General features: G+C 45.5%; 3 protein-coding genes across 6 annotated transcripts in view; 2 read left to right on the top strand and 1 right to left on the bottom strand.

Moving 5' to 3' along the window:
• REEP1 (receptor accessory protein 1) overlaps positions 1–10,166 on the top strand; it is a 121,588-nt gene extending 111,422 nt beyond the window's left edge. Inside the window, exons 8-9 of one of the 2 annotated variants that reach the window (XM_058279044.2) lie at positions 3,712–3,866; positions 7,212–7,399. In XM_058279044.2, coding sequence (XP_058135027.1) covers positions 3,712–3,866; positions 7,212–7,283 — 227 coding nt within the window. In that variant the 3' untranslated portion in view covers positions 7,284–7,399. Of the gene's footprint in view, positions 1–3,711; positions 3,867–7,211 lie in introns of both variants that reach the window. The other variant, XM_004465704.4, reaches the window with a different exon arrangement.
• Positions 10,167–10,809: 643 nt separating this feature from the next.
• On the bottom strand, positions 10,810–27,453 carry MRPL35 (mitochondrial ribosomal protein L35). 3 transcript variants are annotated; one of them, XM_004465700.4, is made up of 5 exons: positions 27,255–27,453; positions 26,736–26,755; positions 16,855–17,044; positions 16,054–16,198; positions 10,810–13,488 (listed from the first exon to the last, which is right to left on the bottom strand). In XM_004465700.4, exons 1-5 carry the CDS (start codon positions 27,347–27,349, stop codon positions 13,300–13,302), a joined length of 639 nt encoding a protein of 212 aa, XP_004465757.1. In that variant the 5' UTR covers positions 27,350–27,453; the 3' UTR covers positions 10,810–13,299. The 3 variants fall into 3 exon arrangements, with proteins under 3 accessions (XP_004465757.1, XP_004465758.1, XP_004465759.1); XM_004465701.5 differs by having other exon boundaries at positions 27,305–27,449; XM_004465702.5 differs by lacking the exons at positions 26,736–26,755; positions 27,255–27,453 and adding an exon at positions 22,937–23,026.
• A 163-nt stretch (positions 27,454–27,616) lies between these two features.
• The window catches only part of IMMT (inner membrane mitochondrial protein), a 43,710-nt gene continuing 43,388 nt past the window's right edge, over positions 27,617–27,938 (top strand). The window contains exon 1 of the mRNA XM_071208951.1: positions 27,617–27,814. Within this exon, the coding sequence (XP_071065052.1) occupies positions 27,770–27,814 (45 nt within the window). The 5' untranslated portion in view covers positions 27,617–27,769. The remainder of the gene's footprint in view (positions 27,815–27,938) is intronic.

Raw genomic sequence — 27,938 nt, 5'->3', positions numbered from 1 at the left:
GAGGGGCTCGTCTGCCCCCAGGGCGCCTGGCTCCCGGCAGCGATGCCCGAGGGAGGGTTTGAGGCTCAGAGGGCCCAGGAGGACCTGAAGCGGTGCCATGTGCGGAGCCCCTTGTGGCCGGAGGGGGCCGCGTGGGGTCCCTGAGCAGGACGGGGCTGTGAACTCCGCACTTAATTCGGGGGCAGGAGAGGGGTAGGCATCTGGGAGGCTCAGGGGACGGTGACAGCCGTGGTGGCCGCAGCCCCCACCCCTGTCCTCCTCCAGGTCTCTCTTCCTGTGTCCCTGTCATTCTCTCTCCCGTCCTCGCCTCTGCCTATTTTTGATGTAATGTAGCCATGACTGAGCTCTCCCTGCAGCTTGGAATTATTCATAGCGGTGCTTTCATTCTCCTGTTCTTTTTTAAAATTTTTATAGTTATTTTTAAAAAATATTTTAAATTTACTTTTAAAAGACACATAGATGAAAATATGATCTTAAAAAATATAGGAGGTTCCCATCTGCCCCACTGCCCACACCCCCCGCCCCCGGTCTTTTTTTAAAGCAAGTGTGAAGCGTGATTTCAAAAAGCGGAACGTCATCCCTTTTCCTCCTCTTTTTGATTAAAAAGAACAAAAACAAAAAGGAGAAAGAGTCGCAGTTCACTTGCGTGTGGCCCCTCTGCCTAGGACAGGAGGAGCGGCCTGGGGGTTGGCGGGAGGCGTGTGCACGCGTGTGTGTGCGCGCGTGTGTTTGGGCGTGTGCGTGCGTGTGTGAGCGCACGTGTGTGTGCGCGCGCGTGTTTGGGCGTGTGCACGCGTGTTTGTGCGCGCGCGGGCGTGTACGCGCTCGTGTGTGTGGGCGCGCGTGGGCGTGCACGCGTGTGTGTGCGCGCGCGGGCGTGCACGCGTGTGTTTGGGCGCCCGTGGGCGTGCACGCCTGTGTTTGGGCGTGTGCGGGCGCGCGTGGGCGTGTGTTTGGGCGTGCACGCGTGTGTTTGGGCGCCCGTGGGCGTGTACGCGCTCGTGTGTTTGGGCGCGCGTGGGCGTGCACGCGTGTGTGTGCGCGCACGTGGGCGCGCGCCCTTGCCGCCGGCCCGCGCTAACTGTTGTCTCCTTTCTCCTCGGTGGCGGTCGGGACGTGGACGTAAGTGCCCGGGCGCCCCGCCTGCCCCTAACGTGTGCCGTGTGCGTGCCCGCTAACCCGGGGTGCGCTGACCGCTGCGGGGCGCGGCCCGAGGGGCGGCCGGGCGGTGCAGAGGGGACGCGCGGCCGGGCTCCCCCCTCCCGCCCTCCCCAGCGAGGCGGGACCCGCTGCCCGAGGGTCCCGCTGGCCGGCGTGCCTACGGGGAGGGGGGGGGGAGGTGCGGGCCGCCCCTGAGGGGCGAGGCTGCTGCCGTGGCCAGGGCGGCACAGGAGACCCCCCCAGGCCCGCGCCCCGGGGGCGGTAGACTGCTGAGCTGTGGGAGCACGTCCACCTGCCAGGCCGCTGCCAGGGCCCAGGAGTCCTTTAGAGCCGCACCGGCGAGCGAGGAGGCAGCTGCTGGCCTCAGCCCCTCCTGGCGCCTAGGGCGACCCCGCCGTTCTGTGGGTTTCACTTCTTCGGGTCTACTACTACCCCATTCCAGAAAGGATTTAAGTCTGCTTGTGGAAATAGATACGATGTATCAAAACAAGGCAAGGGAAAGGAAGCTTGGGGGAAAGGGAGTAGGCAGGTAAGATGGACTCAGGGGTGAGGGGAAAAAAAAATCTTAAACACATGCCATGAAACTGTAGACTGTTGAAGACTCTGAACTTCCTAGTAGCCAGTGCAAGGAGGGAAACTCATTAAGGGTCCACCAACCAGAGGCTCAGAGGCTGGCTTGGCTTGTCCTCAGAGTAAGGCGGAATATCACAAACAGCATTCTTGACAGACACCGGTGGCCCAGCGAGCAGTCGTTTTGTTCTCTCTTGAGTAGGTCTGTCTATAGTTTGCATCTGAGACGACTTCTGCTCCTTTGAGCCGCTCACTCAAGCCTCCTTTGCTACCGGCTCTGCTAAACACTTGGCATTTTCATTCCTGCTGGATCTGGGACCCCCGTGACCATCCCTCCTTGGGTCAGAGGGTCACGGCTTTTCTGCCCTCAGTTCGTGCTCAGGGATGCAGAGGAGGCAGGTGCAAAGCCACCTCGGCTCCGGCCTGAGGTCCTGGCTGGCGCTCAGCCTGGAGAGTGGGCTGCCTGCTTGGTGCCCACAACCCCCCGAATGACAGGACGTAAGAGTGCGTGCACCCCCCGCCCTGGATGGGGCCTCTGCTGGGGCAGCCTGCTGGCCGGGGCCGGGTGGAGCGCAAGGCTGCCTCTGCAGGACCGCTGGGCTCTCGGGCGTGGGTCCTGGGCAGTCCTGTCCTTTTCCCCGCTCCGGTCTGCATCGAGAAGGAATTTCCTTGTCCTGAGAGTCAAGTTCTGACTTGGGGTGATGCCAGGGTTCTGCTTAGCTGAGCTGGCGGGGTGACCGCCCTGCATCCTGGCCTGGCCAGTGTTTGGTGGATGGAGGGAGCGCCGGGCGTGGGCCCCCCACCTTTGTCGGGCTGAGGCCAACGGGCACCAGCCGTGGGGCCTGGATGAGCTCCCCGAGCGGCCGGTCTGAAGGGTGCCTCCGATTTGGGCCGGGGAAGGGACCGGATTGCCACAAACCCAGAGTGGACAGACCGGGGAGAATGCGTGGCAGAAGAAATTAGAGAAAGGCTAGTGATGCCAGGCTGGACCTCCAAAGATGCACCGAGCAGGTCCCTGGGTTGGAAAGTCTTGGCAAAGGCCATCGTGCGCCGGCGCTGCCCCCTGGTGGCGGCGGAGCAGGGCGCAGCCTCGCTGGTACAGCAGTCCCAGCTCACTGCGCACAGAAAACAGGACACATTTGGTGGTAGAACGTGCTTTTAGGTGCAGTAGCAGGTTGTCCCACAAGGAGCTCTGGTTTCCACCAGCTGAGCCGAGGTCGTCCTGGCTCTGCGTTCTGGGATCCCAGATGAAAATTACACGTGACGCTTAGGAAGATGTGTCTGTGGATGCCAGATTGTCAGGGTTTGGGCAGAAAAGACTTCCGATCCCGACCGAGACAGGACCCATTGGCCAGATGACACAGAATGGGTGTGAGCATTTAACGTTGAGGAAATGCTGAAACTTTGCCTGTGGATCGAGTCAGGGCACATTGAAATGGGAAGCGTGCCCGCTCGGTATGGAGGCCACTCAGCTTGCCTGCTTCTCCAGGTTTTGGCCTTAGAAACGAAAAATCAGCATAAGGTTGTCTCTGCAGGCTTCCTGGCGTTTGACATCCCGTGTCTGGAAAGGAATGCTTCCAGCGGAATATTGCCAGGGTAACCCATGTCAACGTTGCTTACATGGACAGTGTCCCCAGCGGTGCTTTCCACCTTGAAATCCCTGCCACCGGCCCTCTAGAGGTCTTTCCCGGCCTCCCTCTGGTGTGGCAATCTCGGCTCTAAGCTGCGGGGTTGGCAGGCCTCAGTGAAGGCAGCTTCTGTCTTCACCCAGGGAAGCAGTGCCCCCCCCCCACTGCAAGGAGCTCCTGGCAGGCCTTGGGGTGCACGCTGCGGCCCGCGGGCCCCTGGGGAGCGGCGGAGGGGCCGGCTGCACTAACAGCCCGGCTTGGGGTGCAGTGTGCCTAACCTTGCCCGCCCCTCCAGCTCGTTCCCCGCTGACCGCCCTCGCTGTCTCCTGTGTAGATGGTAATGGACGTTAAGTGGTTGGGGGAGACGCGAGTAAGGGTGGCCTGGAGACCTGGGAGCCCCACCAGCTCCCAAACCCACTGGCGTTTTCCGACGACGAGGAGGAGGAGGACCTGCTGGATTTCATGTACAAGTTTAAGGCGCCTCGAAAGATGGATTTGGCCCTGGAGGTACTGGGCGCGTGGGGCTGTGGGGGAGGGCCTGGGGGGGGGCACGGTGCCCCGCAGGGCTGGCTGTCCTGGAGTGGGCAGAGAAGAGACCCTAGGAATTTTACTGAGAAATAGGAGAGGCGGGCAGTAAAGCATCTAGGATGTTGTAAAGAACCGTGAACCCTGCTAACCTGAGGTCACGGACAGTGCCCAGGTGCTTTTCTAGGTTTTCTAGCTAAGGAAACTCGTTTGTCCCTGCCACTCTGAGACGTGCGCAGCCGGGGGCCGGGCGGGCGTCCAGGAGGCTGTTCAGGGGCACAGCCCTTCAGCGTCTCCGGGGACAGCAGCCGGGGGGGACGGAGTGGGGGCGGCAGCAGGGCCATGGCCCTTGCTGTGAGGGGGGCAGCCAGGCAGCCGCCCTGCTCAGGCAGCGCGGGGGTCCCAGGACGTCTCTCTCTGCCCCCCAGCGTCTCCACCACACTTCCCAGCTGCCGCTGCTGTGGCCAGAGAGCCCGCCAGGGGCCAGCCGGGAGCCTGTGTGGAGCAGGCGAGCCTCAGGGGTGCCCCTGCACACACGGGGTTCCCCTGGACACCGCCGTCCCCTGTGGAGAGTGTTGCCCTGTACAAATAGTGTCCCCCGTGCAAACCCCGTGCTTCCCGTAACAGCAGTGATCCCTGGGCACGCACGGTGTTTCCCGTGCAGGCAGCACAGGCATTTCCCGGTCTACCGTAAACCGCCTGCCGAGAGGCAGACGACTAAAGCTGCAGGCGTGGCCGGCTCCCCTTTCCTGTGTGTGGGATGGTGGGTGAGCGTTTCCTGGCTGGGAGGAGGCGGGAGCCCTCGCGTCCCGGCGCTGTGCTAGTCCCTGGGAAACAGCGGACTCGGCCTGGACCTGCCTTGGGAAGTTCCCACAACGGGGGGAGGCAGCGAGCAGACCAAGCGCCGGCCCCGTGGCGCAGGGTCCTCTGACTGGGGGTGCGGGTGACCCGCTGAGAGCCCTGCTTGTGGGTGGCTGGGCAGCGGGGAGAGGCGATTAGGGCCGTCTCCGCAGAGGCGACCTCTGAGGAGTGTTACGGCAAGGACGCTATTGCCAGCCGACAGGCCCACCCATCCCATGCTACAGAGGACAAACATGCTTCTCAGGGAGAAGGTGATTTATTGCGAGTGCACAAGGAAGGAACTGGGGCTGATCTTCCCAAAACCGGGTCAAAGTGAAAATGGGCGCTGGGGTTATTTTTTTAAATATATGTTTTAATTGAAGTATATCATACAGACATGAACATACATAAATAAAAAGTGTATAGTAAAATTTGTGAAGTTACAAAATAAACATGCATAACATCATACAGGGGTCCCATACATCACCCCACCACCTACACCTTGCATTGTTACAAACTATGAAAGAGCATCTCAAAATATTACTAACTATAGCCCATATCTTTCATTTGATTTATTTCCCCCAACCCACCCTATTATTACTGGTTTTAAAGTATACTTTTGTTACAGAAGTTGTGATCTTACAAAACAATCTTGCACATGTGTAGAATTCCCATATAATACCCTTTCACCAACACACCGCTCTGTGGTGGAACACTTGTTACAGATGATGAGATAATATCATTAGACTATTCCCCCCATGGGAGCTAGGGTTTTTATAGGCAAAAGGAGAGGGGTAGGGGAGAAGAAAACAAGAAAAAAAAAAGTGATATGAGAAGAGTCTGCGCAATTTCTCAGCCCTGTGTTGTTTCAAGCACATCCACCTTGTCCTTGATTTCAGCGGCTGATAAACCAGTTTAGATATAGTTGTGCAGGTGCCAGGTCTTCGTGGCTCTTTTCTTAGGCAACCGCTTCGAGGATATCCAGCTTTTTTTCTCTGAGTAAAGTTACAGGTTTACACCCTTCTGCCTGGTTTTGCTTTGAGACACTATCTTACTCCTGTAAGCAAAACTGAAAAGGTCTGCTCAATATCCTTCAGGGAACTAAGTGCAAAGAGTAAACTTCTAAAATTAGATTAATGGAAGATCAGCTCCATCATTTTTAGAATTTTTGAAGCTGCGTAAGTGGAGAGATTTCAAGATGCACGTTTTCCAGCTGTCAGGAGGACGAGACTCTTCAGGCCTGAGGAGGGACTTCCACCAGCAGGAAGGGAGCGGGCCAGGGCACACTGGACAGCTTGGTCCGCACAGAAGGGGGCAGATGGGCTGAGGGTAGGCTGGGCCAGGGGTGCAATTCCCTCGAGTACTGTTCTAGAACCTTCCTCTTCTTTCATGTAATAGTAGCGCCTCCTGTGATTTGTGTGTCCTGCGGGAGGAGGGGTCCCTTGGTAGTCATTTGTGGGGAAGTCGAGGTGGAACTCTATAGACTTAGATGATGCTTGCTCTTGTCTGATTTGCTGTGAATTAAAGGGTCTCACCTCCAGGAAGCAGGCTGGAAATGTTGAGTACCAAGAAACAGGCTGGTGTGTAAGGGAAAAATATAGCCTGTTATCTTTTTGGCCCCATGAAATTCTGCACTTGGTATTTAGTGTGCACTCTACCTTCATAACTTCTGGCAAGATGTTCTACCTTAAGACTCATTTGCATTCTTTTCTTTCCTGTTCATTATGCTTTAATTCTGAGGACCGTATGAGGGTAGAATATATTACCTCTTAAAATTACAAAAATTAAAAAAAATTGTATAATCATTTCTTCCTTGATGGCCAAATGTTAAAATGTTATTTTTCATATCATTTGTAATCTTGTCACAGTCCACTTAATGAAGTTTGGTTAGATTTTAGTGAAAAACATCTTCCAGAGTAGTCCCCCCTGGATGGGGGAGGGGGTAACTTTACTACAATTAGTGTGTTTGCTACAGATTCAGAATTCTGTGCAAAGGAGGTGTGCCAACAGTGTGATAATTTAAACAAAAAGGACGAATGCTCAAAGTTGCCGCTGCTTAGACCACTGCAGCTCCTCGGTCCCAGTTTCTTTTACTGGTTTAAAAGCAAAACAAAAAAATAATATAAAAAGTTGTGCCTGAAAAAACAAAAATAAGAACACGAGGCTGGTTCCCCAAGGAAATGACAGAGTGCTACCGAGGCAGGAGCAAGGAGGGTGTGTGGGTGATGGTTCTGGACGGCCGTTGGCCTGGACAGCCGGAGGGCGGCAAGGGGGATCGGCCTCAGGGAGACGCTGGGGTGTGACTCCTGGCCCCGAGTGAGCCCCCCCCCAGCCAACTGCCTCCGCCATCGGTGCCTCCGCCATCAGTGCCCCCCAGCCAACTGCCTCCACCATTGGTGCCAAAAAGGGCCGGATGGCTCGGCAATGATGGCTCGGCAGACTGCACCCTGCCGCCCAGTCGTAGTGTGCCTTTGCTTTCCTCCCCAGGCACCGCCTAGGACCCTCCGGTCTCGCTTCAGGAAGAAAAGTACCTCATCCTCCGCCACTGAAACCACGTGAGAGAGAAGAGCCGCAGCCCCGGACCCACGGAATGTTCCTTCTCTGCCTTAAAGAGCTAGTCACGAGTAACAGAACTCCCCGAACTGGTGTGCTTAGAGCCTACAGCCTCACCACACGGCCTTGCCTCTCTCCTCTCTTCCACTTTTACTTCTTCCCTTTCCTTTTGTTTGGTTTGTCGCTGGGGAGAGCCTGCAGGGGAAGGTCGTGGGTGGGGCTGGGCTTTCAGTCCTCTGAGGCTGGTGATTCTCCACGATGCGGTTGTCATTACAGATGGCAGTGTTTTTAGAAATAGGAGAGAATCACCCCAACACTGCTGAAATGTACATTTGTAATTTATCTGTTGCATACTTAGTTTTTAGTCCTGTAAATGTAAGCAAAATAATTTTTTTTAAAACCTTTTTGTTGTGGTGGTTCTTGGTAACTAATACTTTGGACTCTGATGTACATACTTTTGGCTTTTGGCTGAATAGAATGGATTTGTAAGGGCTGCCAGAGGTTCTAATTTGTAAAGCAAATTGCAAAAACAAATGTTAGGAAAAAAAAAAAAGGATTCTAGAGGATGTCTCAGATGTGCTTATGAAGCTTCCAAAAACAACTACAGTAAAATGTCACCTTTCCCACAGGTACACATGGCCCATACTCTTCAGATGGTTGTTTAGCCTATATACCAGGGAAGTTTACAACAACACTATTTTAATGACAGAGATTGAGTGTGACAGGGAGGTCAGAGAAAAGCCTGGGTTAAAAGAGTCACAGGAAGCCCATCTCCCCTCCAACCCAAGATTAAGACCTTCCGGATCCCTTGGGACGATTAAACATTGCCTTAGGCAGGTGACTCACCCTGGGCAAAACTTCCTGGGGATGCTGGCTCAGAGCTGTGGTGAGCAGCCATCTAAGTGTTTCAAAAGTGCTGGGCAAATGACCGTGATGCCTTCAATTTAACCAGTGCTGCGCCAGATTTCCCAGGAAGAGGAGCCTATAACCAGATTACCTTGTCTTAGAGGGAAACACTGAGCAAAACAAAAGACAAAACAAAATCTATGGCTCAGCGTTTCAGGTACGGGACAATGAAAACGCTGGGTTCTAGAAAGGTTTTAGAGGGCGAGGTCTTTATTGTTAAGACTGGCTGCTCAAGACCATGGGCAGGGACACATGCAGAACGTGGAGAGAGAAGGCCGACCACTGACACTCTGAGTCTTAATGGGCATTCTAGAAAAGCCTCCATCACCTAGGAGACAAAGACAAAGACAGACTTCCCCCAGGTGGAGGCTCTTATCTGAAAAGCAGAGGAATCTGCTCCCCTGGTCTGGGGCAGCTGCTCTCTCCACAGCTGAGCTGAGTCAGACTAGTTTACTGTTTCCAGGACACACAATGCAGGCTGTGGTCACAATCCAGTTCCTCACGCTTGGACTGCTTGTGCATAGATGTGCCCTGAAGACTGGAGAGGTAGTGTATGTGTCACGTAAAACTGTCACGACCATAATCAGGCCCACTTAAAGACAGCCCAGAACTGGGCTGCGTGAGCAGACTTGAGTGGCTTTTACTGACACCTTGGCTGGGTCTTACCACCTCAGCAAGGGTTTTCCCTGAAGTTGGTAGTTGCCAGATGTGCATATTCAAAACCCTTCTCCCACTGTTCCTCCGAAGGTGACTGTCTTTTATTAAATGACTTAGAAAAATCTAAAAAGCAAATTTGCAGTTGAGAGGGCAGAAGAGAGGCTGGCTGCTCAGTGTCTGTGCCGACACCCACCAGTACCCTAAGCCAGTAAGGAAGACAGAATATTTACATGTTCTTCACGTCCACTCAACTTTCCAGTGTATTTTCCCATCAGTTGGGAGCACCCAGAATTATCAGGAACAAGTGCAGGAAAGGCTTATGCAGCTTTTTAGCAACTTTTTGTTGTTGCCAAAATAATAAATGCCTTTAGCAGCAGATTAAAATCCTCTTGTGAACAAGTTCTATTTTCATCGTTTTGCAATGGAAAGTTTAAACAAGTTCAGGCTGTCCAGTTTGCACTTAATTATGCCAAAAAAAGTTTGAAGCACTCTACTCTGACATGCTGTATTCCTTCTCATTCAAGATTAAAAATATATAGACATCCAAACTGCTGTCTTAATGTAAATTTAACTATTTTTTCTTCAATTGTTGATGAGGGAATTGGTTTCTCTCTTAAAGACACAACTGAGAGCAGCTGTCCTATTTCGATTAGTGGCAAAATGTGTTTACTTATCCAACAAGCTGTATCTCTGTGTCCGGGCTGATATAAATGTGAATGCCTACAATTGTACACGTAGTGGTGTGGTGGTGTCTAGAGGATATAACTGAATGTTTATAATTTGCTGATTTACAGACACAGGCTGTTTACAAAGTGCTGGCTGGAAAGTCTGTAATTTTCACCTGTTGTTAACTTTTAGTTAATCGCCATTGAGACTGTTGTTTCTGAGGTGAGATGTGGTCTTGTACTCCCAGGTCGGAGAGTTAGTCATAATCCCTCCTGGCTTTGTGTGAATAGTTTGCTCACTTCGCCGGCCTTGAAACGTGCGTTCTCTGTCGTGAACTGTCGATGTGTTTGTGATAAGAGTGCTTGTCGACCCCGCCATCACCGAGCTCCTTCACCTTACACAGTATTTGAAAAGGCAAAGGATGTGCTTCATCCTCCATCGGTGCACATTCAAAAGAGCTGGTACTCCAGATTGTGACTGTGCATTTTCCCTACTTTATTTCCTGTAGCCCCTTTAGGATGATCTGTAATAAAATAGTATACTGGACTGTGCATCATAAGGATGTAAAATCACAGTATTCCAAAGGCTAAAGTTCTGTTTTGTTATAATGCCTGATATACATCTTGAATAAATAAAGTCTTAACATTTTTCTTTTAAAAATCCATCTTTGTAATGTTGGGCTTAAGAGGAAAGAGAAAATACTTAAAAAACAAACAGACAAACCTATGTGGAAGATAGCAAGGATTGTGGATTGCAAGCAGAGTGCTCAGCCACCCTCTGGCCTTGACTTGGCTCCAGGCCGATTAGAGGATTGTTGGGAAGAAAACAAAACTTATGAGAATCCTGCAAACCAAATGATTACACAAATTAAACCTGTTGGTATCACTATGTTTTGCATTTTAAAATATTTCGCTAGTGAAATCGGGGTGGCTGTGAAAACACCGGAGTAGTTCATATGGTAGGCAGTTTTAACTGTGACCCACCATTCCCATCTCTGAGCCTGTTTCCGCATCTGCAGACGGGGGCACCTACGGGGATCAGAACGGGGTGGTACCTGTGGAGGTATACTGTAGGCTGCACGGATGCCCACAACATGATGTGGCCATAGCCATTTCAACATGAACAGCACACTGAGGCTTTGTTTAGTGGCCACACAGACATGGAAACTCAAAATGTGAACCATCAAAATTGAACAGAGGCCCGTTTTCTTTGCCTTCATGTTTGTTACAAGGACTGAAATAAAATAACAGTGGCAGGTAGAAGAGCAGATTCAGAGTACTGAGAACATGGAAGAGGTGGAAAGGAAGGCTGAAAATCTGTTCATTTATTCATTTACTGAGCCAGGTCCAATGTCAGTAGAACTAAAATAAAGCAAGTTGAACTGACAAATAACAGGAAAACAGCTATGATATTTAAAAGCAGAATTGATCCAGTGTCACAAAGAAGAATTAGTATTTACAGTGCTAGATTACAGTCACTGGCTGATTAAAGTATGCATTTTCATGTTGTTAGAAAACCTAGGGAAATACACGATTCCAAGGAGCTAGGCCTGGGGTCTGTGACTTACTTGCTGTACCTTTGGATAATTTAATTTAACCCTCTCTAAGCTTCAGTTTCATCAAATCTAAAGTAGGGATACGTAATGATATCACCTTTGGAGGGGTGGACTAAGGATTAGCTGTTTTGTAGCTCAGTGCCCAACCCCACAACAGGACACAGTAGATGTTCTATAAATTACACTTTTACATATACTTGAATATGTCATTCAGGTAGATTTTAACTTAATGGAGGATGTTTTATTGTCAAACTATAAACTCAGTGCTGATGATAAGCCCTGCTACCCACAAAACAGAAACCAAACATATACAATTTCCTTCCCCTAAATCCTCTGCCCACTTCCCGTCTTGTCCCTCTCTGAATGCAGCTGGTTGCCAGTCCTCCTCTCTGTCCTTTCCTTGGCACTCTGAGGCCCTTGAAACAGAGATCCTGAGAGATCATGGAGATGCTGGAAAAGTGTCCTTCCCCCCAGCTCTGAAGCCATCAATTCCTAAGTGAGAGGGCAGGAGCAAGCAGGAGAGAAAAGGTTTGGAAGCCTTCTAAGTGGCTGGCTTCTGCCGTCTCAGAAGTGGCATGAGATTAAAACCCATCAAAAAAGAATGCCATTCCATGTTTCAGGCTTTTGCCTCATCTCAAGTTAAATGCCTGTTCTTTATTAATTGGTCCTCTAAACAGACATGTGCTTGGCCTTCCAGCGTCAGGATATTCTATTGTCATCCCTTACTCTTCTTTCAATGTATACACATGGGGTTTAAAGAAGCCCCCTAATAATCCTGGTCTGACATGCCAAGAACCTCAATTTGGTCTTTTTTTTTTTTTTTACTTTATTCAAAGAGAGGAACTTCATCTTATTAACTATTGTATTAAAGGATCTGAAAATGTAATTGACAAATACTTCTATCTAGTAATGGTTTTCAACCAGGCAAAGCGCTGTTGTTTGAAAACGCTTGCCACATGATTCTAATATGACAGCTGAGAACCACTGCCCCAGAATACAACCACTCAGTCAAAGAAATCTTATTCAGTACTGCTTACTGGGCTCTTCCGAAGTAAACAATGCTCAACTCTTACATAATTTCTAAAAAAAGTGTGAAGTTATCCTCCCACAGTGTCTTTCTAGCTCTCTTTGGAAAAATTTGGCACAACTTTATCCTCACAAATGAAAATATGAAATCTCAAGTAGACAGACTCTTTTTTTTTTAAGTTCAGCATCTTTCAACACTGGGGTAAAAGTTCTTGTCTTCACATGTACAGTCTTCTGTTTCATGAATGGGCATGCCGAAAGGCTATTTCATTTACTCTTCCCCTCTATAAAAAATCTTGTTCCAATAAACTAAATGAGAACTGTTATGCACCAGGCGTACTAGATGTTAAGTGTACTGTCACCCCCTACTTGCCTCTATGTGAAACTGCTCAAATATTTTTGGCTGCACATGAACTTGCTAACACCCAAGTGGGCTAGAGGTGGGCTTAAGGGACAGCCAATGCCCACACTGGACAGTGACCCCAATAAAACCTGATGTTAAAAAAATAAAGCTGGACCAAAGTTTGTTGGCAATTAGAGATGGGGATAGGAGTAGAGGGTCATGATGTAAAAAAGAACCTCAAAGATGCAGGGTAAAGTTATTATGAGGGAGCAGAAACTCTGAGTAAGCAAAAGCTGTGTAGCAGAGGTGATGAGCAGAGAAGAGAGTCAACAATAGCACAACAACATCACAAGAGTTGACTCACATGCATGACTCATGCAGAGCAAAAGCCTAAAGATCTACCACTTCCTGCTGTGCCTCAGATCCAGGATCAGCCTTTCTGCTCTTCTGGACACTTGGGGATTTTATTTTTGGGTGGAAAACAGGGATGGTGAGGTGGTTCATGAGTAGCCAGGCATGTACTTTAGAATAAGGTTATACTGCTTGAGCTAATTTGTTTGCTTTAGAGTCTTTTTATATTTGCCCTAGCTTAAGATTCCTACCAATTAAATAAGCCCAATTGGAACAACTTAGTTAAGCCATTACCATTTGTTAAAAATAATGTACCACTTAAAACTATTTCCCTGGCCAAATCTGAGAATGTTTAATCCATTAAGGTTTAAAATCTTGATAAGTTTAATGTTGATATTGCAGGTTAACATACCAGTTGGTACAATTTACATCAAATTTTATACTTACTCATCTTTGTCAAGACATTATATAAAACCAAGATACATATTCAATAATTAGGAATTTGCAAAACTTCAGATCTATACTCTCAGGTTTGTTCGATCGTGATACTTCTGATAAGGATCATCAGCATACCAGTTTCGCCTCTTCCAAAAAGACGTTGTCATTTTATCTAAGAGTTTACTTTGGGTTTTATTGCAGAACACAAATTCCCTCAAGCGTCTTTTTCTTGCGGGCTTCTTTTTCCATAATTTTTTCTTATAGCCAGCCTGTGTTAGACAATATTACAGACATTTAAAAGATTACATTATATAGGAAACAACAGATACCTTCAATGCTCATGATTTATTGTCCCAATGGGAACAGAGACCAGACTTCCACTGGAGTTGGCATGTTCTCTGAAAGATGTGATTCTCAACGGTGGAGTGGGGAGGTGGGAAAGGGAGAGGAAGCATGTGTTGTATTAAAAAAAAAAAAAAAGGAATATTAATAAATAATTTTAATGTTTTTGGGAAAAGATTGCTTTAATTAAAACAAGAGACAGTAGAGATAAATAAAATCTTTGGGGCTGGTGAAGTAGAAGATAATACATAATAGCTAACTTAATATGCATGATCTCAGCTCTTCGACAACCGATTATCCTCATTTTACGCATTTAAATCATTAGAGAAGTTAAGTATCCAAATGAGGTTGGAGAGCTAATATGGGTTCTTCACCACCACCATGTGAGAAGGAAAAAGGAACCATACTGGCTAGGGTGTAATAATTTATTTTCATGGAAGGGGGCAAGGTATTACAAGGGCTAAGAAACAGACATCTCAAAGATACTGCTTCATTCATTCTCTCTACACACTGGGGAACAATTTTTATAGGAAGTACTTTTCTAAGGAATGTAATAATGGCCAACAGTACGATGCAGGCTTGAGATGCTCGAGTGCGGGGATAGTCGACCCAAATATTTAACCTAGAAACCAAGCTATTGGTAAGAACCCCTGGCATTCTTTGAGCCAAAGGCTCTTTATGGTATTGCACCAAATGAACAGAACTCGAGCTCTCTGATGAAAGGGCGCCTTGGGGGTCCTGATATGCCTTGGTATCATCACTGTGACCAGCAACTTCTACAAAACAGGGGTGCTCAGAAGCAAGGTTATCTAAGAGTTCCGGTTTTAAAATGCCAGCGGTCAGATGTCTGCTATTCCAAGCCTACAATTTAAAACTCAGAGATACAAACCAAAATCCTCATATCCATGTAATAATTCTGTAGTTTGAAGGTCTAACTAAGTCCTTCCAGGGGATCTCTGACTTACAGGCACCTGATTTGCTGTCCTGCCCATCACTACCAGTGTCCTTTGAAGATTATTCTGTAGCCAGTGGAGCCACTATGAATATGCTTTAAACATTTTAGACAGTCTGTGTCTGGGTTCAGAAATGGAAGGAGGGAATAAACAAAAATCAGGGAGAGCTGGATGAAACTGCCATAGAAAATACTTTGTTTTTATACATTAGTGTAAATTAACCAACCCTGATTTTCTGTTTTCCTTTAAAAACACATATTTTGATGGAGGCCATTTTGTACATGGAATACTTTTGGGGCCCCGAGGCAGGGCCAGGAATTATGATTTTATGATTGGAGAGTTTGATCAGATACTTTAGCACAACAAGAGAGATCCAGAGCCTAATAAAAAGGATATGGAATCTAAACACACTCCCTCCAACCTCCCACCAATTCGTTTTATCTACAGTGAGCCTAGGATGTGATACAACTATTATAACAAAGGGTAGAAAATATTTCCAATGGTTCAAAATTTCCAAGACTCACAAGTATTAGAACTTTAATTCAGCTACTTATGAATTACACAAGCTTCTATCAACTGGTGTGGGAAACTATCACATAAGCTTCTATCAACTGGTGTGGGAAACTATCACAGTATCATTTCAAATGAGAAATGAACTCAAGAGTTCCAATATACCCATTTATCTACAAATTTAGGATTATTATAAAATAGAGGATGATACTTGCAATCTTAAAAGTTCACAGGGAAACATATTTTGATCTTTAAAGAATCATTTGTTAATTTCCAAATAATAAAAGAGACTTAGAGATTGAACAGTTATGAAAACTCATAGGTAGTTTTGCAGAACTCTAGTCTTAAGTTACTTTCTTAATAATCAGTTACTGTTTCTGTGAATAAAGGTATGAATAAAAAATTCACCACACTCTGAAGCAGAGAACAGAGTAGTAATGATTTTTCCGAGTCACCCTTAGAGGCTGAGGTCCCTCATCAGAGTATGAGAGTTCCATCTTACATGATCCCATACATATACCTACAGAAAAAAACTTTTTTAAAAAAAGGATACCTGGGGTTAATGTTCTGCTATAAAGACTCTCACCAGAGAATCCAGTCCAAGCCAGGATGCAGAGTAATTCAGTCCTCAAATCCTGAGTCAACTGACAAAGTCCATGCTGGAGTCTGTTCTGCCTTTCTAACACTCTATTCTTAAATGGAGCCTCCAAAAAGGTTAGCACACTTAGGGGTTTCAGAGGGCCCCTGGTGATGATTAGGTAAGACAGTGGAAGACCCGAGGGGAATCCTGTTGCACAGTGGCGACTCCTGCCGCTGTGAGCAATGTGCCGCCTTTTGAATGTGTTGTATGGCTGCTTACACGGTTCCTTCCCATGGACTCGCCTAAGAGAAGAGATGCCCGCAAAGCAGGTGAGAGCGACTGGTACAGTGATAGAAGATCGTGTCAACGACAAGGCTAACTGAATCCTGCTGCTGCTTAATCTCTTGCTCACACTCCTTTTTCAATCAAGTAACAGTGGGCAGACTCACCTTTCTTCTCAGCCAAAGGCCAGAATGAAGTCGAAGAAACCTATAGATGACCGCTTTTACAGTCTTTCTCTTTCCTTTTCTTGTACTGCAGTACGTCAGAGTTCTGACTGGCAGCTTCAGGACATTTGGAAGCAAAGGGACCACTCTAAAATACATTTTTAAAATGTAGTCATAACACTGATCAAGGGATAAAATCCATTTCTCTACTTAGAAATGAGTGAAATGTTTCACTCCAGGAGCTAACTTTTAATATAGTTACTTCAAAAGTTCCATGACACTAAACATAAATCAAAATAGCATCTATCATCAATTTGCAAGCCTTTCATAATCCATCCCCCTTAATCCCTATGAGAGAATCTGTCCCATTATATTGTAATCATCTTGTTTCTTATTTCTCTTAGCCTGTAAAACTTCTCAAGGACTTTAACTTATTAGTCTTTATATCTTTTCTGCCAGCTACAGTGCTGGGCACCCAGAAGTGCTTGCTAAGCATCTGCTGACTGATGGAAAACCACATACATCCCAGCCTTGTGAACTGAGCATCTTTTTCACTCTCCACTTTGGCTGACAAGTTTCCCACCCAGGAGACCACGTCTTTTACACTGGGAGTGTGCTCCGTTTGGTGGGTGCTGCTGCTGCATGCAGGCTCACAAATGCCAATCATTCTCCCACCCAATCAGTGACATCTGTATAATAAACTGCAAGTAGGCAGAGAGTCCCATCTACTTGTAAGATGTCTTCTGAGGCATGACTATTTTAGAAAATTTTCCCTAACATCCTGTTTACTGAAATATACTTTACCTATTAAAGATTGTGGCAGTATGCCCACATGCCAGATTTCCAAGAGATGTAGTAAGTCTGGGAGCCGAGGAAACAAGTGGTGTTTGAACATGACTAAAATGTCGGATGGACAGTGCAGAAATAAGACAAACATTCCTGGTACAGTTTTGAAAGGCTGAAGATGCCAAAATATTCAGGGGCCGTAAAGTTCCTTTAAAGACAGAGAAGCATGTAACTTAATATGATACTGCACAATATACATCCAATTATTAACTTAATATGATACTGCACAATATACATCCAATTATTTAAAGTAATGTATCAAAGCAACCAAGTGTTATACGTAATGAATGTGTTCAGAGCATTGGGTTCACCTGTGGAGCTTTTTACCAACTTTCTTAAGGTATATTTTATATTACCCATTTTATGTGTACAATTCACACATTTTAGTAAATCTAGAGAGTTGTGTAACCATCATCACAATCCAGTCTGATGTGTCCTAGCTCTATGCCTGGTATTAGGAAACAGAATATATGAAAGTGTCAATCACCACTCCCCAGATACTATATACTCTAGCGAGACAGACTCCCACATACAGTGCAATTGCAGGTCAGAGACACAAAAGTTTGGCGAGCTCTCTGGAGAGACATGAGTGACTAGACAAGGATTCATGAAGAAAGCAGGAGAGGGGTTTTCCTCTAGAGAATGACCAGGCCACACGAGGATGAACAACCCAAGCAAAGGCATGGGGGCCGAAACAAACACATGTATGGGGTGGAGCCTGGACCGGCCCCAGGGGCTGAGCACTGCTTGTCTTACAGAATTGAGATGAACAGGGTGAAGTAGCCAGAAAAACAGCAGGGCAGGTCAGAAGGCAGATTTTGGAGGACCACGCTGTAGTCCTCTTTATATGTCCTCTGCACAACTCCCAGATTAATAGTCCATGGCTGCAACTCAGCATCACAGAGCTTTGGCTTCAATGGTAGATTCTGCGGAACTCCAGAAAGTGCATATTAAAAAGCTCCACAGGGGGAAGCAGACTTGGCCCAGTGGTTAGGGCGTCCGTCTACCACATGGGAGGTCCGCGGTTCAAACCCTGGGCTTCCTTGACCCGTGTGGAGCTGGCCCATGCGCAGTGCTGATGCGTGCAAGGAGTGCCCTGCCACTCAGGGGTGTCCCCGCATAGGGGAAACCCACGCGCAAGGAGTGCGCCCCGTAAGGACAGCCGCCCAGCGCGAAAGAAAGTGCAGCCTGCCTGGGAATGGTGCTGCACACATGGAGAGCTGACACACAAGATGATGCAACAAAAAGAAACGCAGATTCCTGTTCCACTGACAACAACAGAAGAAGACAAAGAAGAAGATGCAGCAAACAGACACAGAGAACAGACAACTGGGGTGGGGGGTGAGGGGAGGAAATAAATAAATAAATAAATCTTTAAAAAATAAAATAAAAAGCTCCACAGGACAATGGAACGCCCTAAACCTGGACTGTGGTGACAGCTGCACAACTTGCTAAATTTATGCAAAATCACCGAACTGTACACCTAAATCGGCCGATTTTATGGTATAAAAATTCTACTGCAGTAAAGTTGGCTAAAAAACATAAAAGGGAGCAGATGGGGCTCAAGCAGTTGAGCTCCCACTTCCCAGGCGGGAGGTCCTGGCTTTGGCTCCTGGTGCCTCCTGAAGAAATAAAAACAAAAACAAACAAAAACAAACAATGGTCAAAACTGGCAGGAAAGTCAACTCTGGGAAGCCGATGATGTGGCTCATTGGTTGAGTGCTGGCTTCCCACATGCAAGGTCTTGGGTTCAATTTCTGGCCCCTGTACCTCAATAAACAAACAAATAAATAAAAGCTCCATAGGTGAGTCTGATGCTTAGAACCACTGCTCTAAGTCCACTGAATGATCTCACTTAACACATGGTATGGGGGGGTAGAGTGCTTAGGTCTGAGTCAGAAAGTCTGGTTCCATATTCTAGCTCCATGACTGACCAGCTGTGTGGCCTCTCTGTGCCCCAGTTCCTGAAGTATAAAAGCATGGAAAAGCGGTGAAAATTAAATGAGATAAAACATGAAAAGTGCTTGGAAGAGAATGTGTCAAAGAGAAAATATGTAATGACTTTTAATGGCAGATAATGAAGAGCTGAGGAATGCTTAGCAAAGATGGTATAATGTCAACAGGTGGTAGAATGAAGGTGGAACACTTAAACCCTCATTTTGCTTTTCTTTTCTCTAACAAGGATAACAGTTTTCAAATTGAAAAGGGTAGTGTAAACATGATGAGTTAGCTGAAGACTCAGGAGACTGTTAGAGAGCCCTAATATCTGGCCCTTGGAAGTCAAATTCTGTACCCAAAGTAAAAATTCAAGTCTCAGTGTATAAATCATTGGTATCTCAAAGAACTAAAAGGATCTGTAGGTTTGATTACAAGCTAGGAATTAATCTTTGAAGGATTAAGTGAACTGAAGAGGAAGACTAAAGAAAAGTCCTAATTTTCAAAGGTCAAATAGGGTTTGAATCTTCCATTCTTCACAGGTCTCAGTTAAAAAGAAAAAAACTCGCAGGAATTCTTAGAAATCACCCTGAATGAACGAGTAGTTAGAGTCTGGAAGATATAGATGAGAAAATCCTAAGACACATCTGTAGAAAAAAAATATTGTTGGACTGGATTAATAAATAGGTAAGCAACCAGGGAAAAAAAAACAAAGAACAAACAGATTGTCACTAGGAGTAGTATGAATACCTTAAAAAGAACTAACTTCATCTCATTTTTCAACAGTCAGCCTGGAAAATCATGAGACTATCTTAGCTACAGTGTATTCTGACTTTAGAGAGACACCTGATGATTTCTTTATATTCTAAAAGACAAAATATGAAAGTGTGGACAGGATGTTAGAGTTAGGTAAATTCCAAGCTGATTGGAAACTATCCCCAAATTAACAGAAGTGCTGTTCACCCACCAGGTGAAAGTCATTACCTAATTGACTGTTTTGTTTTCAATTCTTATGAAGGGCATGAAGCTACAAAAGGCATGCTTATCATATCTGCATAAAAAACAAAATGGGAATCATGGCTTACTAATATATTTGTTAAAAGATAGAATAACAATTCAAAGTGATCTAAGAGAGAAAGGAAATAAAAATCAACAAGATGAAATTGGGGCTAAACACACCCAGGTTAGGAATAAAATGGTTCCTGAGTCAAGAGGAAGGGTGAAGACTGCCCGAGGGCAGTTCACGGTAAAATGACTTGGGGAGCTTTATCCACCACATGCTCTGATGGATCATGGGATTTAGCTTGTACTTTCAGCTGTTCTAACAAAAGTGCAACACAGGAATCAAGAGCGGTAATGGTTACTTCAAGTTCTCTACCCTGGCTGGGCATTTTAATTCAGACTTGTTTTCTCTAAATAAACTCTCACAGGGAGGACACAGAAGATTCCACAAAGGAGGTGAAACAAAACCAGAGTTTTGAAGGAATAAGAGAAGGAAGAGGGAAAAGAAGGTGCAAAGGTGAAGAGGCATATGGATAGTATGTATGGGGAAGTGCAAACAGTTCTGTATGGCAGGAATGGAAGGTTCTGGATGTGAGCTGTATTGGGTAGGTGAGTGGGACTGTGTCTAAAGGAGCGTTCAAAAGATTTTTTATCCCAAACTTCCCAAAAGAATTTTGAAAACTATGTAAACTTCCACAACTTTTTAAGTAATATCTACAATTTTTAATAGTTCAAATTGTTTAAAAAAGGATATAATTTCCAGTATGTTTAAAATACTGACATTTTACGGCACTCTCTAAATGTTTTCAGTAGAATCTAAGTATCATAGTGAGTTTGATACCCACCCACATCATCTATTAAAAAAAAACCGACAAAGACAATTCACATAGATGAAAATAAGAATTTCTTTTCATCAGACACTCTAAAAAGAATAAAACAGAAAAGCGAGTGGGAGAATCTATAAACAAGAAAGGACTGATAAACTATATAAAGAACTGCTATGAATCAATAAGACAAAGAACCCAATAGAAAAATGGGCAAAATATTTAAATGGATACTCATAAAAGAAATCAAAATGGTCTATACATACATATAAAGGTACTCAGGCTCATTACTAATCAGGGAAATGCATATTTAAACCTCCATGAGAACCAGCACAATCCACAGCATTCATATAAATCTGTAAGTCTAACAATACCAAGGGGACATACACTGCTGGAGAGACAGTAAATATGTACACTATTTTGGAAAACAGTTTCGCAGTATCAGGCAATGCTGAATATATTCACTTTTTAACCTAGAATACACACGTGCATGTGTACAAACGCACACACTTCTCAGATTCTAAGGCTTAGAGAAACTCTTGCATTCAGGAACCGGAACAAAAAGTCAAGCAGCTTTGTACATAATTGTCTCAAACAGGAAACACCCAAATGCTCATCAAGAGTTAAATGGAGGGAAGCGGACTTGGCCCAATGGATAGGGCATCCACCTACCACGTGGGAGGTCTGCAGTTCAAACCCCGGCCTCAACCCGTGTGGAGCTGGCCCATCCGCAGTGCTGATGCGCGCAAGGAGTGCCCTGTCACGCAGGGGTGTCCCCGCGTAGGGGAGCCCCACGCGCAAGAAGTGCGCCCTGTAAGGAGAGCCACCCAGTGTGAAAGAAAGTGCAGCCTGCCCAGGAATGGCGCCGCTAGGGGAGCCCCACGCGCAAGAAGTGCGCCCTGTAAGGAGAGCCGCCCAGTGTGAAAGAAAGTGCAGCCTGCCCAGGAATGGCGCCGCACACACGGAGAGCTGACACAACAAGATGAAAAAACAAAAAGAAACACAGATTCCCAGTGCCGCTGATAAGGATAGAAGCGGTCACAGAGGAGCGTGTGGCTAGTGCACACGGAGAACAAACAACTGGGCGGGGGGGGGGGGGGGGGGGGGAGAAAAACAAATAAATCTTTAAAGAATTGCAGTACAGTCACATAAGAGACTACTAAATAGCACTGAAACAGGACTACAGCTACATGCAATAGGAATCTCATGAAGTGAAATAGGCCAGATGCCAAAGAATACATACTATATGAATTCGTGGTGGAAACTTTAAAAAACAGGCAAAACGCAACAATATATTATTTAAAGTGAACAAATAAATGCTAAAACTATTACAGAAAAAAAGCCAAGGTAATAATTATCATACAAATGAGAACAGTGTTTATCTTTAGGGAAAGTAAAGAATTTGGCTGGGATGCACACAGGTGGAGAAGGGGCTTATGGTAACTTCTGTCTTGACTTGGGTGTTAACTGCATGAGTGTTTTTCTTTTTGTCACAATACAAAAATACCTCAATCCTTCTGTAACAGTTCGGAAATTTGCTTCGTAGCTGCTGCTTCTTGAACTTACTTCTATTGCCTTTCTCCCACAGAATTTTATCCTAATTTATGTGAAAGTCATTGATTAACCATCCCTCCTACTGAACGATTTTGAACTTTGTGCAACCAGCCTTAAAGTGAAGGCGGTTTAATTGTGTTGCATTTATTTCTGTACTTCTTCTCAGCCACGAGTCCTATGACCATCTTGGGCACAGCACTGTGGTCAGAGTAAACAAAACAGCCACAGTCCCTACTGCCAACATACACGTGTGTAAACCTCCTATACCCAAGTTTACTATGTGCCAGGCACTATGCAAGGAACTGTAAGTGCACCAGCTCATTCAATCCTATTTTAGGCGATACTGTGTCAAGTTACAGCTGTAGAATCTTAAGTTTTAAAAAAGTAAACAGCTTTCTCAAGGTTAAAAGTTTTAAGTGGCAGATGCCAGCTTCTAACTTACAAAATTAGGGGGGCCTTTGCCTCCCTCGCCCCTTTCTACCTCAATCCCTTTGGTTTCTTTACTAGCGAAGGAGGAACGGTGAGGTTCCGAAAAGAAAGCGGACTCTGCAAAACCCCAGCGCCAGCGCCGGCACACCGGCCACGGCCATCCCCGAAAACATCCTCTAGCAGCAAATAACTACGTTTTTTTTCTCGTTAGCCTCCGGGTCAAACACCCACTCCATCCACCAGCACCCCCTCTCCTTCTATGAAGTCATACACAGAGCGCATCGCCTTCCACCGACCTGAAACCGCTCTCACAGCAGCTGCCAAGACCGCCGCCATCTTGCCAGCTACACTACGGCGGCCGCGCAAAGTCTAAAAGCGCCAAGGCAAAAGGGAGTAAAGGAAACGCGGCTGGGCGGAGTCTAGAAGTTAAAATGGAAAAAGGAGTGGTCAAGCCTACCTTTATTGAATACTTAACACATGCCAGGCGATTTTTTACCGCTGTAAAACAAGTGCTATCGAACAGTGCCTGACACAGAGCAGGCTCTCAATACATTTTTATTCAGCATGTGACTGAAAGATCTATTTGAAACAATTTCTTTTTGCTCTCATATATATATATATAACGTATTAATTTTGGTACATATTAATAAAGCATAAACCCACCCAAAGATTACAATTAATGGTATTCGGTGTAATCACATATTTGTGCATTCATCATCCTAATCACTCCCAGACCACTTTAATTATTCCAACAATAACAAAAAAGCAAACACTGATGGATGTAGAATGACTGAATACCTGAAAGTAACTTGTTTCCCTGTTGCTAGGATACAAAGAAAAGAATTGCACGTAAATCAGAAGGTATTGAGATGCAAGCCTTTCTTTGCGCCAAATTCTGCTTTTGGTGACTAAGAAGATCCTGTTGAAGCAATGAAGTATGAAAACCAGCTTCAGCCCGACAGCTGGACCAGCACAGAAGCAACCCCTTGCCGTTCTCACTTCAACCTGTTTAATTTAGTAAAATTCCCACCCAGGGAATGGAGTTGTCTGCCCCTTTCTTGATCATGCGATGTATGTGCGAGTATGATTTCCTGAACATTCTAGTCATACAATTACATAGCCAGCTATGTGTGTTCATCCATATGCATAAAAACTAATGCATAATCAAAGCAAATACTAAGTAGTAACTTGGGTGTTTAAGCAAGAATGAAATTAGCACAGGGAGTAGGGTCTGAGTCACTTTAGACTGACCTTGACTCCTTACCTCTGTAGATGTAATAAATGTGAGTTTGCCTAACTCTCATGTTAAAAGTTTTCTTCATGCCATCTCTGGTTATCCATAAAGGCCCTGCCTTGAGGCCTAACAACACTACTCATTACCTCTCAATCTCTCTATGCCTCGCCTGCCGTACATAGCTGCTATTCTTTTTCCTTCTCTCTAGTATATTTGTATTTATATTTTGTAAAAAGTCATATATGCAATATCTCCCATATGTGTTTTACATGAGGTTTTACTATTTTACACAGTCCCATGTTATAGTTTTTAGCTTTCCTTTTAGTAATATACATGACCTTAGACTTTCCTTTTCAACTAATCATACTCATAAAAATAGCACTGCTATATTTATACACACTATGATATACTTTAACCATTTCTATTCATTTCCAAAGATTTACAAATAACCTTTCTATGAATTCTGCACAGATTAACCTTCAGCTTTCCATTCTCTACCCTCTTATTTTCTGGTGTCCTAAATTCTAATTATTAACTCCAAGGGTTTACACAATATATTTGAGAAAATAATACGTATCCTTCCCAAACTGGAAGATGAATGGCTTTCCCTTTATTTATAGGGAAAGAAAATAGCAGTGATATTAATAATTTTGGGAAAAATATTGAATGCCAACTATAACCTAATGAATATACATATCCTATGAATATCCCACATAATTTTCATCAGTAATGCTGATTGTCATTTGGTAGAACATCTTCAACTCTCCCTGAAAAACTGTGCTTTCCTTATTCTATTCCTGAGAATTAGTGGCCATACATTTATAGCCATACATATATCTTTTTTTCCCCTAATGTTCATTCAGACAGAAAATACTGGAACCTCTCTCTCCCAAGGATGGGAGGCATATCCAGAGATGTTCCATGCATATATATAACCTTATTTACTGGTTGAAATAAGTGAGGGTCAAACCCTTGGTTTCTAGGGCACAGACTATAAGCATGACAAGGTAGAAGAATGACTCAGTAAGGAAAGAAGGCTTCTGGTTGGATTGATCAGGGATGAGGAAGTAGAATATAAGATGGATCTTAAAGAATGGATAGGATTTTTAACTTTAATTTAATCACATCTGTAAAGTCCTTCTTGTCATGTAAAGTAACATATGCATTAGTTCCAGGGATTAGGACATGGACAATTTGGGGGTCCAATATTTTTACTAACTCACTTATTAAGTCATTTAAAAATAACAATTATAAACCTATTACATACTAACATGCATAACATTTTTATGAAAGTAATTATCTCAAAATTAGAAAAAAATTAGTGAGGAATGTGGCATTATTTTACCTTTTCACAAAGCTCTTTAACATCTGGTTTAACAGAAAACTGGATTTTTTTTTTTTTTTTGGTAAAGATTTATTTTTATTTCTTTCTTTCCCTTTCCTCCCCATTGTCTGCTCTGTGTCCATTTGCTGTGTGTTCTTCTGCGTCTGCTTGCATTGTCAGGCGGCACTGGGAAACTGCATCTCTTTTTGTTGTGTCATTTTGCTGCGTCAGCTCTCTGTGTATGTGGCGCCACTCCTGGGCAGGCTGTGTTTTCATGCAAGGTGGCTCTCCTTGTGGGGTGCACTCCTTGCACGTGGGGCACCCCTATGCAAGGGCGCCCCTGCATGGCACGGCACTCCTTGTGCGCCACAGCCCTGAGCATCGGCCAGCTCACCACATGGGTCAGGAGGCCCTGGGTATCGAACCCTGGACTCTCCATATCATAGGTGGACGCTCTATCAGTTGAGCCACATCCTTTTCCAGAAAACTGGATTCTGAGATCTGCTTCTGCATTCAATCTGTTGTGGTATCACATATCACATAGCCTCTGGAAAACTCTACTACACACTTGAGATAATGAGGAAATGAGGCAAATATCTTAATATTATTGTAAAAATTGTTTTGAAAGGGTTCTAGACTCCCAGATCAGTGTGAGAACCAATGAGATGATTATACTTCAGTGTTTCTGGTATGAAGGATGTATCAGTGAGTGATGACCTCAGAATGCTATTGTTACCATTTCACTCTACCTACTGTGGCCACATCGAGTCCAAAAACATACTATACTGGGAAAGTACACTGAGACATTACAGAAAACCTCTTTGGATAGCAGTGGAGCCACTGAGTTTTTGAACAGGGGAGTGATCTGATTTGACTTTGCATTAACTTCAGGAGAGGACTGAGAATATTTAAAAGCATAAAAATTAACAGGATCTGATAAATTGCAGGTGGATTTTGAGGACTGAGAATTTGGATAAGTGAGAGGTTAGGAAACAATAGAAGTTAATACTGGAAAGGTTGCTAGTGATGTTCAAACCCAAGATATGGCTGTGCTATACATGGCTTGGGCAGAATGAAATCGCTCAGTGGCACTAACAAGGTCAAGGCCAAATATTAGAAAAGGGATCACAATGGCATCACCCAGCATGACAGCAGTGGGGAGGGCTTGTGGGGGAGACCACAATTCAATTGCTAAAGTTACTTAGTAAGATGGTAAAGCTATATAACAGAGATTTAATGAAATTACTAAAGCACCCTGAAAGTATAGAACATACGCATATATAAGAACTTACTTGATTTTAGATAATCTTAAAATCCATTTCTTCATTTTAAGAAAGGGAGTAGCAGTGCTGTCCACTTCTAGGGAGGATACTATGTGATAAATTACCTAGTTAAGACTTGAAAATGTTTTGCATATACAACAGAGGACATTTATTGGATAAACTGAAAATACTAGCTTCTATGATGTTCTGATTAATTAATAAGATTAATACTACTAATAGTAATGAACAGCATGTTCAGTATTTGTCATACATACCTTGATTACGCGGTGGTGTACTCGAGAGTTAAGAATTAACAAATGATTATTACTGACTCATTACATAGATGCTTTTTTTACTTTCTAGTATATTAAAGAAGTCAGAAGTTAATGCTTGAAATTACCCCCTGAACTAGTCCCAGCCCTTGTTTATACTTGCTATTGAAATGATAACAACTCCACCTTTCCCCGTGCAAACCCATAAAAACCCCAAACTCCTCAGATTTTGGACTGAAAGACCATCTGATCTGCTTCCTGCTTAGCAATAAACTCTCTCTTTGAAACCTTGGAGTCTCAGGAATTGGTCATTTCAGCCTATGAGGCAGAGACCACTCCGCCTTTTGCTTGATAACAGTGGCAACTCTTATTTTCTAACTTATTCCACATACTGCAGGCAAAATTAACTTTCTGAACAAAAACTTGATGGAGAAAGCAGTTAGAGGCTTAATCTGGAAGGAGCAGGAGCTGTGAAGCCGGAAGAATCTGGGTTCCGATTCTGCTCTGCCACTTATTAGATACGTTCTGCACAACGGTCGGTTCACCCAGTCTCCTGTAGTCAGATGACTCACTTTAGATGGGCTGTCAAACGAAACATGCGTAAACCGAGACTCCATTGTTTACGTAACTTTGGCCAAATCGATTCCTTGCTAAGAAATACCCAGGTCACAGAGACGGTTGTGTTACGTCTCCTTGCTTGACTTTTCCGAAGACTCAGACCCGCCCACCTTTAAGGAGCGGTCAAGGCCGGGGTGTCCAAGCCCGACGCGACCCGGAAGCAGAAGCCGTCCTGTCCGCCTGTTTCCACCAATCGACTCGGCGTCGCGGGCCCCGCTACAGCCGGGTTTTCGCAGGGGCACCAGCCTCTCGGGCGCGGGTAGAGCTGGGGGTTGCGCATGCGCAAAGCCATTGCCCGGCCTTCCGGTGAGCGCGGCGCGAAGGGGCGGCAGGACGCAGGCACGCACGCCCTCCCCTAGTCGCGCCGCCGCGGTAGCTCCCCGGTACACCAGCGGCGCGGTCCACCCGGCCCCGACGAGATGCTGCGGGCCTGTCAATTGTCAGGCGTGACCGCCACCGCCCAGGTGAGCGCGGGAAGCGGTTCACTCGGGGCAGCAAACGGAAAGTGGGGGAGGCTTTGACGCTGCCTAGGCCCCAGGACAAAGGCGAGTCTCGGGGCCGCCCTCCGCTGGCTAGCTTTCTGGGCGG

This window comes from Dasypus novemcinctus, chromosome 17, assembly GCF_030445035.2.
Source record: "Dasypus novemcinctus isolate mDasNov1 chromosome 17, mDasNov1.1.hap2, whole genome shotgun sequence".
Taxonomy (NCBI): Eukaryota; Metazoa; Chordata; class Mammalia; order Cingulata; family Dasypodidae; genus Dasypus; species Dasypus novemcinctus.
This window is presented reverse-complemented; position numbering and strand designations above follow the sequence as displayed.

Excerpts from the sequence above, each read along its gene's own strand:
- MRPL35 (XM_004465700.4), bottom strand. The coding sequence starts at position 27,349 with ATGGAGTCTCGGTTTACGCATGTTTCGTTTGACAGCCCATCTAAAGTG. Across the intron at positions 26,756-27,254 it reads AACCGACCGTTGTGCAGAAC|TACACCACCGCGTAATCAAG; the intron begins GTATCTAATAAG and ends TTAACTCTCGAG. Across the intron at positions 16,199-16,854 it reads ACTGCCACAATCTTTAATAG|AGTGGTCCCTTTGCTTCCAA; the intron begins GTAAAGTATATT and ends AATGTATTTTAG.